Raw genomic sequence first — 11228 nt, 5'->3', positions numbered from 1 at the left:
GGTCGCTCCGACACGATCCCCGCCCCTCCCGCGTGTCTACGGATTAAGATTCGGTCAACTCGGTCAATTTCGGCGGCGTCTTTGATGTGTGGACCCGGTCTATAGACCAGGCTCATAGAACTCGAGTGTTTTTTTTTTTTTGGAAAGAGCTAGACAGAGCTCTCAAACTTAAAATAGCATTTTTTTCATTTGGCCCCCTCAAAAAAATTATTTTTATAAATAACTCTATTAAATTTATAATTATAATTTTTGCCATATCCCTGCCATGCAGTCACCACCTAAGCGCCACGCGAGCAAGAGTTGAGGTGGCGCTGATGTGTACATTTATAAAAAATATATGCATTGCAAAAAAAATATCAGTATTGAAAAGAGAGAATATAAGAATGGAATACGGTGAACCATTCATCGTGTTTAAATACGGTGAATGATTCACCATGTTCAACTTAACACCCCTCCCCAGCGTGACAGGAGTAGAGCTAAAATTATAATTATAAATTTGATGAGGCTATTTGTGAAAAAAAAATTGAAGGGGCAAATGCAACAAAAGTCTATAGACCGCGGTCCACGTACGTACGTGCCAATTTCTCCAATTCCTACAATAAAACTACCCCGCACACATACACACACTTCCATTCCACAAACCAACCCTCTCTCTCTCTCTCTCTCTCTCTCTCTCTCTCTCTCTCTCTCTCTCTCTCTCTCCCTCTAGAGCTCTTCTTGTTTGGAGAAGAGGAGGTGGTGGCGGCGGAGGCGATGATGGGCGGTTCGGCGACGACCGAAGAGGGGTGGCGAGAGGCGGAGGAGGGGTGGAGGACGCCTAAGGCGGCGGAGAGGCGAATTCCGGAGTCGGCGGCCCCGAAGTGCCCCTCCGCGCCGAGGAAGCTGCGGAGTGACGTCGCGTCTCCGCCTCCGCCGCCACCGCGGCCACGCAAGGAGTTCTACGCCGGCCCCGATCTCGACGCCTTCTTCGCAGCCCACAACCTCTAGATTTTACCACCCCAAGCAATCCATGCACATATGTATTGTGTAGTTGTAGATGTATACCTATCTAGTAGTGTGCACATATGGTCAGTTGGTTGACCGTTGACTTGACTCCTTAGTCAACTACCTGGTGTTGACTTGTCCACATTACTGCTTTTGTTTATGATTGCAACTGTTTCAAAGGAGAATAGTTCTGAAAAAAAGAAAAATGTAAACTTTACTCTGCATCCCGGGGTTTATCTCATTTTCACTTTACCACCCTGGTGATTCAAAAAATTATACTTAAATTACACTGTGATTCAACTTTTTGACTTTTTCGAACCACAGGATGGTAAAATAAAAATGAGCTACGTATACCACAGGAGAGGCGCGCAGACAAAAGTTTATCCCAAAAGCAAATTTTCAATAGTTCTGCAATTGTAGATAACCAGTGATGCTACATAACTCGAACCAATTCGACAATATTTCTGAAGCTGCAATGTGAGAGTCCACTGTACTTCTGTAAGTAGAATTAATACTGAAGGGCTAGTCAAAATACTATTCATGAGAAATTGAAAAGCTCATAGTGAGAGTAGATCACTAGCATCCAACATTACAAACCAAAGAAACCGAAAAAAAATGTGGCAACAATTCAACAATTAACACAAGCATTCCATATTATTGAGATTTTCATATCAGAAAAGTCGAATTCTAACAAGCAAGCTTTACCAAATCACCACATCAAGTCTGAGAACTTGTATACAGTAATACAATTCAATGCGTAAACAAGAATCGAACATTATGGAATAAATGGAGAGCCTCGCATGGCGAATTGCATGCGAGACTCGGGTTTATAGCAAGCGAGAAACTTACGTAATTTCTATGTATACCTCCCTTCCCTTTGTCAACGAATGCCCATTAAATTAATATACGGTTTGATATACGAATCGAGGAATAAGTTAAAGAATAATCTAATTGCTCGTTTTGAAAACGAGATTATGGCAGGTCCTGTCACAGGGGTATGCACAGTCAATCGCCTTCACCAGAGTCCGTTCGAAATACCAATCGCCAACAGCAGTTGCGACTCTCTGCACGTCAAGGGCAACAGCATAAGAATTAACAAGAAGGATCTCACGAAAAGAGAAGAACATTACGGCATCAGGCTAAAAGATATCACATGCGAGAAGTTTCGCACGCATAACACTAATATAACGTAACAAAACACGTAATCTTTCGAATGTTTGTAGTACTCGTATGAATGAAACAGCGGTAAATCTCGAGATACAACACAAATGTTTATTTAGCAGGAGTCCGGCTTCTAGACTCTTATGAGTACGAACACTATAGTACTCACAAATTATTTTCGATGATAGAGTTTCTGAATCGACAATTCATATCGTTAAATATAATTTAGAGCATTTGGACATTCTAGAAAACCAAATTTCATGAATGTTTTAACAACATATACCTTATGATCAAGAGGCCTCAAAATTAACAATCTTAACGGCTAGCATGGGTTATTTTCTAGTTTAACAATATAGAAGAGTCAAAATCAGATGAATTTTCAGTAAAAAATTCTATCCACTATCTAAGATAAAAATCAATAACTCCGATCCGGAATTGAAAATTTTGATCCTCTATTATTTAGGAGGTCGTTCGATTTTGGCTATTCTTTTTACACTCACTTGATGGACTTCATTATAATTTAAAGAATTTACGAAATTCAGTTCTAGGTACTTCAAATACTCTAGATCGTATTCAACGTACGGTATGGATCGTCGATTCAAATGCTCTATCATCAAAAGCGATTTATAAGTACGAAAGCCTCCATACTCATAAGAGTACTATAGCTCTACTCTAGTTAGCAAAATTGGTCTCATCTCATAAAAGTGTTGTTACATCCTTCTGAATACGTAACTTCCCAAAGAATAAATATCATGCAGTTCATGTCGCAAAACAAGCTTGTGGAGTTTTTCTATGACCATTGCTTGTACATACATCTTTAGGAGAATGAAGCATACATGGTCCTATATAATCTATATACGGCATTGATACTTATAGATGAATTTGAAACTCATAACAAGTCAGAGTTTAATGAACACTCATTGCTATACTTGTAATAACTGTCACTTCTGAAAACGGTCCACATCATGCATGCTGAGTTTAAAAGATTTTTTTATGTAATATAAAGGCAAGATGAGAAGAATAATTCTATAAGAAGTAACAGCAATAGTGAAGCTGTAAGTTAAAGGCAATATATAAAGAGTTATTGAAGCTTAAGTTGAAACAATCAATAGGAATTTATCATTTAATGCGGAAAAACACACAGGATTTAAACACTTAGAGAGTTACAGTTCTTGTATATTATATGCAATAATTATCCTATTAAATATAAAGCAGTAACACCAGACATAGGCCTACCAATTCAGTATCTAGACCTTGAGCTATATAGAACGAGAAAAGAAAGAATGTAAGATGAAACAAAATATAAATACCTCATTAAGCTAGCTTGTATTCTAGTGATTGATTTCGAGCCTATACATGTCGCACACAATATTCTATCGATCTAAAGTGCTCGATGTTCACACATGCCAAGAGTAATTGCAGACAATTACTTGACAATAAACAGAACAATTTTTAAATATTATTGCATTACTGAGATACTTCAACGGAAAAAGGGGAAAAAAAAGTTTGTTATATAACTTTAGCATGACATGATCAGAAGAAAGAGCAAAAGTCTTTTCAGAAATAAGCATTGTTTTCATATTGTGATTTGCTTAATTGTAAAAAATTTATTCTACATATGCATGGATCGAGTTCATTCTCACATCATAATGTTATTTATTTATTATCTAAACTACATGTTAGGTACAGCTATTTCTCAAGTATGTGAAAGAGGATGATTAATTTGAGGATCTATTCTACCAACACTGCATATGTACTACACAAGTGAACTAGATCCTTACTGCATCTATTGCTTTGCGGCATTGAAGTTTTCCTTTTCGAGTTTCTTGCGTATGTACCGCTAATGAGGAAATTACTTAAATACTCTGAAAAAATTGATACCACACGTGTTCCCCTGTCAAACTTGCATTCCATGTTAGGGTATCTATGCCAAAATTATTTTTTTTGGTGAGGGCATAAATGCCAACAAAAAATATTTTCAGTGGCACACATGCAAATACCAACTGTATGGGGGTTTATGCAATTTTGCATTTCTGCAAGGTGTCTATGCAAAACCTTAAGCCTTCCTCTTAATTAATCATAACGTCACATGTAGAGTGCTGCATATACTTTCTATAATGATTTGACCTACTAGCTCTAATAACCCGTTGGTCCCAAATCACCAACCAAAATGCTTAAGTCCAATTTTTTGTATTAGGGTCCCTAATACTTATATTTTCAATCATAATACATATCATATCCAAATGTGGGACTAGTGGAACGTTACAGACTTTCCTCCATTTAAACCCTGATGTTCTTGTCAGGCTCAAGCCCAACCATACACCTAGACCAAAATTACAAGGCAATGTGAGATTCTGGCGGTGGCTTCTGCGGGTTCAAAAGGTGGCTCCCACTAAACCCGTGGTGTAACACTGTCCCACATAGCACTTAGTCTGACACATTCGGCTAGTATTCGGCTAGTATTCGGCTATGATGACAAATGTAGCAATCTAGCCCAATAGCACTAATAACTCATTGGGCCTAAATCACCAGCCAAAAATGCTTAACCCAATTATTATTATTATTAAGCTCCATGATCGCCTAATCCTTTTATTTCCACTCATAATTCCTATCATATCTAATGTGGAAATATTGGGACATCATACTTTTGTGGGACGTATAGAATTTCTTTGCCAACAGTGTTGGAGGTTGCTAAGGACTAGCCCTCCCTAGACCCAAACAACTCGAGCACCGAAATATTATCTTCTTATTCACCACACAAACAAGTTACATAAATAATCTTATCGACTACAGGCTTATTAAATGCCTCTGAATTCTCGAATAAGCTGATACTGTCTCATTAGTGGGACTCCAAAACCCACCGACGGTACACAAATTAGACTGATATGTTTAGTACTGATGAGACTAGGGGCAAAGTTAGTTCTGCACGGAAAAGAGAATAAAGAGTGGAGGAGTTTTTCGAACTGTTTGCAACTTATGGAACTTATGAGCTCCACCCAAAAGTTTTCTTTTTTTCTGCAAACTTTCTATGTTACTGTGTAGTGAAAAGAACATTTGAGTCGTCACTTCCTAGTTAGACATCGATATAATAGCTGATATCACTTTTAATAACATCAGTTGTCTTATACTCCTTGAAAAAAAATATTTCAAAAATGGGTGACCTTTTTCTCAAGCGATATAAAACGGCAAAGCCATGTTAGCTGCACAAAAAACACTGAATATAACGATAATTGAGTAATGTGAAGTCCCCTTAGTGTAGAGGATTCTTGTTATTTGTAACCTTCATATATATTATATAAAGCTAATAGAACAATAATTTTTATGGAACTATCGGAGGCTTCCTATTCTTCCTATTCTTCCTATTCTTCCTAGGCTTTCTCTTGTCGAGATGATGGCAAGTCTTGTCACAAGGGTACGGACAGTCTATCGCCTTAACTTCCGATCGATCAAAGTACCAGTCACCTACAGAGTGTGCTATTCCCTGCATATCATTAGCCAATAAATAAATTATAGAATTAGGAGAACCCAAATAAATAGTTGCGCATCCTCGTGTTGTGATTGGTGGACATTAGGTTACCTCAAATTGAAAACATAGCTTAATCAGTTTACCCCATATAGAATTTTTACCTAGTTTAGTTTGACGGATTATTAGTCGTTTCTTTACTAGAGACTGATTAAGCTTACCTTCGACATAGTAAAGCGTTCCTCTATTCATGAGAAGAAGTTATATAAACAATTGATGACTTCAACTTAAGATTTCAAACCAGGGAAATGCCTGGCAATGCTGTCGCATAAATTTATCAGATACCAAAAACTCCATATCCCTAGTCTCCTAAATGAGGCATAATAAGCAATATAAGCATTGGCATATCCTTGTCCAGAGTCTATGCTTTCCTTTACTGTTAGCATTGTTGTTCTATTTCCTTAAATGAATGTCATAATGTACTTTCCTAGATCATTTTCTGCTGCCGAGACTCCATTTATTTCATTTGTATTAAATCATGAGGACCGAAAAAAAGAGTAGCGAGTACAATCTATTAGTAATATGTGTTAATTATGTGAAACAATTGTGATGCTCCAAAAACTTAAGCTGCCAGAGAATGGTGTTTTCGAGACTTTTTGATAGGCCCAAAATGTGAAACTAAATTAAATGGGAGGAAATTAAAACGAAGCAAGAAGCCTGGCAAGACGAGAACTGCGGACATCCTATTCCGTTATCATGTTAAATTATGTGAAACAACCATTGTTCTCCAAAATCTTAAGCAGTCAAAGAATAGTGTTTTGTATTTATATTCAATAATATGTATCATACCTTGTTCTCGATAAGTGGAGAGTTACTCGCGTACCACGTGTCCTGCCTCTCCATTTGACAATGAGCGAAACACGAATTTATAAAGAGCCCATTTTGCCTTGACGTGGAGAAACCTTTTAAATAATTAAGCATTTCATTCCTGAATCCTGCATTTGAACAAGGACCCCATGTAGACCATTTCAACATTTGACGATGAAAGGGCTTATATGTAAAGAATTAGAAAAGATAATATGGGAAGAATCTGAGAACCTTGCAAAAAGTTGATCTGATTGGTGTCGCAAAACAAGTGATTCCTCCTACATTTTGCCCAACGCCCTTGCGGATCAACTGTTTTCGGGGCTAAACTTTGCTGGAGCTGAACATTGCAAGCATTTGTTAGTTTTCCATCGTCTAAGATTGAAAAATTTTCCAAGTTTTGACAGATCGGAGAAGAATTTCACCTGCCACACGTCGTACGCAGTATTCAAAATGAAAAGAGGAGTCTGAATGTTGGGCAACACATTCTGCGGAAAGAAGCACTGCAAAAAAAAGTGATAGAGAAATGATTAGAAATGATTATTTGTTTAGTATATTATCGTCCAATTCACTCTAAGAAGTTAACAATACCGAAATTGCGTCCATGCGAGAAGTGCAGCTCGTGGGCAAGCTCCTCGCGGAGTGCTATATATTCACAAAAGTTTTCAATATGAGGAAAAAACCCAAATAAGAGTAGTTAAGGCGGTGTTTTAACATCGATAAATCACAACATGATAATATTTGACATGAAACAACTAGATAAACAATAAATTAGAGGAATCACCTGTAAATTAACTATATCTCCAAAGAAAGATCTTAGTGTGCGACCTCCGGCAATGTCGGCACTATAATTACGGAAGGAACCCGTATCAGCCTCAGTAATGGGGTACGAATGGAAAGAAATTAAGAAAATAGGATACGATGTCGGAAAAGGTAGATATGCACACAATAGTGAAAAATATTTTATAGGTTTAACAGTTTATTATAAATGAGAATAAAGCGCTGCATCAAATCTTACGTGTCGAGGAACATGCCCGCATCTGCAAGACACTTGACTCTCGTGCTTCCTGGAAATAATGCTCGGAATTCATCGCAGTGTTGTATGGTAGCGAGCCCCCCAGCAGAACACCCGGCAAGGAGGGCCTGGGAACATCAATTTTAGGCAATAGCAAAAGCACAAGAAAAAAAATAAAATAAAATTACTGTAAAAGAAAGTTCCGTGGATAAGGAGTGACCTGATCAGCATTGCGCATTCCCCTTAGCATAAGTTCTTGCATAGCAGCTACATAGATCCTCTGACCTCGGAAAAATAGCCCTGCGGCCTAATTAAAGTAAACGCACATTTAGAACATATTAATAAAATCCTTGTAAACTAAAAACTTTACAGTCAGTAACAAATAACAAATCATTTACATCCAAACAGGATACAGCCCGAAAATCATTAGACGGTTCGTACCAACAAAGAACCGATCAAGAAAATCACAAAATAGGATCGCCTAACATTTGCATGTTCCAAACACTGTTTGCTCGGTCGTAAAATTATGAGCAATCTTAACAACGAGAAACATGACTGTAATAATCATTTAAAACAGCAACAAATTAGTTTCTAGCTATATTTAGTCCATATGGCGATTCTCAAAGAAGCAATTTCCGTATTGATGAATCTAATCATTGTCTTTCAAGTACTCCTAACAATATTGGGTTCATTAGAGCAAAATTCAAATATGAGAAGGCTCCGAAAAAGATTGAATAATCGTTACTAGTTACTACTGATGATAATTTATAAACTGAAAATCCTAAGTGTAGTTTGTGGAAAAAGAAAAGAAACACTATACCGACCCTATTGTGGCCTTCACCAGTAAAAGATGCTCCATCGCAGTAGCGAACTTTTACTCGGTTCCAGTTATAAAAGTCTGATATAAACAACAGAAGAATCATTAAACATAGAATCATGTGCAAATATCTAAAAGTTATGAGGGATCTGCTCAAAGGAAAAACCAGGATTTTCTTCACGTTTGTCGCTGAGTATTCCTGTAAACGGAATCTCCTTTTCCATGTAGTTTGATGAGCCGCGACGATTTGTCTTGCGGAAAACACAAGAACTAACGTCGCCACACCAGCCTCCGCCCTAAGGAGTAGTAGTTCACGAAATCAAAACGAAATATAAGATTAAATCGCGCAAAAATCTTATGCAATAGTTCACAACAAAGACAATGATAGCTACAATTTTCAATTTATAAATATTCTCACCTCTAGATTAACTAGCCAACTATTTGCGCCTGATCCATACCCAGGATGTAGGTGGTAACCAGGTAAGCTTCCATCTAAGCATACTGAAATAATAATCAAAGAATTAAAAAAAAAAAAGAAAAAAAAAACCATGTTCTTAGACATAGCTTAAACAGGACCACCAAAGTTATCATTACTATTAACTGCTCACTTTAGCTTTACTTTTCGCGAATTCGAATGAAGCTTGTTATTTCACCATTTTTACAGTAAAATAGGATTCTAGCACTAAATACTAAAATTTTGAATCAACCACCCAAAATATTCCAATAATGGAATGATTAAATGCTGATGAGTACCAAAAGATCGATTTTGCGCCAAATTCAACAAAACCACTATTGAATCCATTAAAACCCTCAATTTAATTGACCAAATATCAGAATACCGTTTTGCTTTTATTGATAAAAATATCGCTTTTATATCGTATCAGAGCAAGAGATCATAAGTACGAATCTCTCATCAGAATCACTACTCATAATCACGATGGAGAAAATAAATAAACAAAAAACAAGAAGAGAACACTTGCTATGACTGATCACTGCGAACAGTATCAACAACAACAACAACAACAACAACCACTGATGAATCTAAACATTCACATTCCAGGAAAAAATAAAAAAATAAGAGAGATCAAGAATGATTGGAATACCAGCTCCCTGCGCCGCGGCGGATTGAATGAGAGTCAAGCCCACAAGCAGGGGATTGCTCACCAAGGACCGATTGCTCACATTCCACCTCTCTAACCCATGAACACAGTTCACCAAAACAAAGCCTAATGAGGCACACGCCCACAATGCCTTCATGTCCCTCTCTCTCTCTCTCCTCACAGCTCAAGCATATGAATAGGAAATGGATCTGAGAGCCCAAATTAGAGAATAACCCTATATGTATGTATCTCCTAGAGAGAGAAAGAGAGAGAGAGAGAGGGTAATGTATGTCTCTCCTAGAGAGAGAAAGAGAGAGAGAGGGTAATGTGATACTGAGAAGAGCAGCAGCAGAGAGAGATGTTGATGTTGTTGTTTCTTCCCTTCTTATTTGTTCTTTCTGTGCTGTTACTGTTTTTTTTTTTTTTTTTTTTTTTACAATGACCGGTGATATTAACAGAGTTACTACTACTACTACTACCACTTATAAAAGATATGTTAAATTTGATCACTGTANTTTTTTTTTTTTTTTTTTTTTTTTTTTTTCAACAATAAAAGAGGGCAGTAAAATGAGGGGAAGAAAACATCACTCTCTTTCTTGCTGCTGTTATTATTGTTGTTGTTGTTGTTGTTTGTTTGTTGTTGATTTGTTGAATAAATGCTGCGGATTATTTGCTTTTAAGCATATATATATATATCTCTTGCTTGTTGCCCCACAATAAAGAGAAAGTTGAAACGTGCCAAACTTTTTTTGAACTATGAATTATTTTAAATTTGCTCTTTAATTTTTTAAAATTTTAATGTTATTATTTATTCCTATCAGTTTATTTGATTTGAGTCGGTTAATAATATTCAATTTAATAAATTTATAGTTACGAGAATTAAATGAAATGTACTGGATTAAATTTGTTAAGATAAACAACGCATTCAAATTTTAAAGTGAATATGCCGTTGACTGACTCAAATCAAACAAATTGAAAGATTAGATAGCAAAATCAAAATTTTGAATGGGTCGAACAGTCGATTCAAAATGGTCCATAGTTTAGGTAAGTTCTGTACATTGGTTACTTTCTCTAAAGTAGCAACGAATTGTACATTAAAATATAGATAAAAGCGATACCTGTTGAGTCGCGAATCATATTGATAAACCTCGTCATAAACATATTCTATCCCATGATCAGCCGAATAACCTGCGATCACCAAAAGCCTTCCATCGAGAACAACTACTCCGAAACCGGCTTTCGTCGGACCGGGCATAGGAGGAAGAGCAAACTGCTTTTTCCCGAAGCAGCTTAGCACCTCCCAATGACTCCCCTTCCCTTCTTCATTGCCGGTTAACATATATATCCACTCCTCTAATTTCGCCGCCTCGTTTCTCACTATAATAAACTCCTTGCTTTGGATAAATGATCTCCAACTCTTGCACACAGTACCCATAGTGGGAAAATAGGACCTGGGTATTAAAGCAAGGCAAAACTTTGCAACGTCGTCGGGTAACCCGGGTATTAAAGCCCAATGAAACCCGTTTTCNAATATCTTTTATTGTTCTTTTTTATATAAAATGAATAATTTTATATATTCTTTGAATTCTGATGAATCTAAAATTGAAATATATATTTTAAATTAAAACATCAAAATGTAATTCATATTTACTTTAAAATTTAAAATTTAATTTTGATACACAGTAATTAAAATTTTTTAATTATTTATTCAAATTTAATATCCAAAATTAAATTTAATTCACAATTTAGACTCAAATTTTAATTTTAGTGTATATAAATTTAAATTTAAATTGTATATGTGAAAATTTAAGTACCAAAGTATCT

The 11228-nt window shown here is 36.4% G+C and overlaps 1 protein-coding gene across 1 annotated transcript; it reads right to left on the bottom strand.

Annotated features, from left to right (window-relative positions):
* LOC109724153 (pectin acetylesterase 12-like) lies at nt 1612–9724 on the bottom strand. The gene is made up of 12 exons (XM_020252868.1): nt 9408–9724; nt 8723–8805; nt 8471–8600; nt 8312–8385; nt 7708–7794; nt 7491–7615; nt 7257–7317; nt 7064–7117; nt 6898–6975; nt 6707–6812; nt 6458–6603; nt 1612–2048 (listed from the first exon to the last, which is right to left on the bottom strand). Exons 1-12 carry the CDS (start codon nt 9559–9561, stop codon nt 1932–1934), a joined length of 1215 nt encoding a protein of 404 aa, XP_020108457.1. The 5' UTR covers nt 9562–9724; the 3' UTR covers nt 1612–1931.

This window comes from Ananas comosus, linkage group 18 (genome assembly GCF_001540865.1).
Source record: "Ananas comosus cultivar F153 linkage group 18, ASM154086v1, whole genome shotgun sequence".
Taxonomy (NCBI): Eukaryota; Viridiplantae; Streptophyta; class Magnoliopsida; order Poales; family Bromeliaceae; genus Ananas; species Ananas comosus.
This window is presented reverse-complemented; position numbering and strand designations above follow the sequence as displayed.

Excerpts from the sequence above, each read along its gene's own strand:
- LOC109724153 (XM_020252868.1), bottom strand. The coding sequence starts at position 9,561 with ATGAAGGCATTGTGGGCGTGTGCCTCATTAGGCTTTGTTTTGGTGAAC. Across the intron at positions 7,318-7,490 it reads GCGGGCATGTTCCTCGACAC|TGCCGACATTGCCGGAGGTC; the intron begins GTAAGATTTGAT and ends CCGTAATTATAG. Across the intron at positions 2,049-6,457 it reads CTCCACTTATCGAGAACAAG|AGAGTCGCAACTGCTGTTGG; the intron begins GTATGATACATA and ends CTTGACGTGCAG.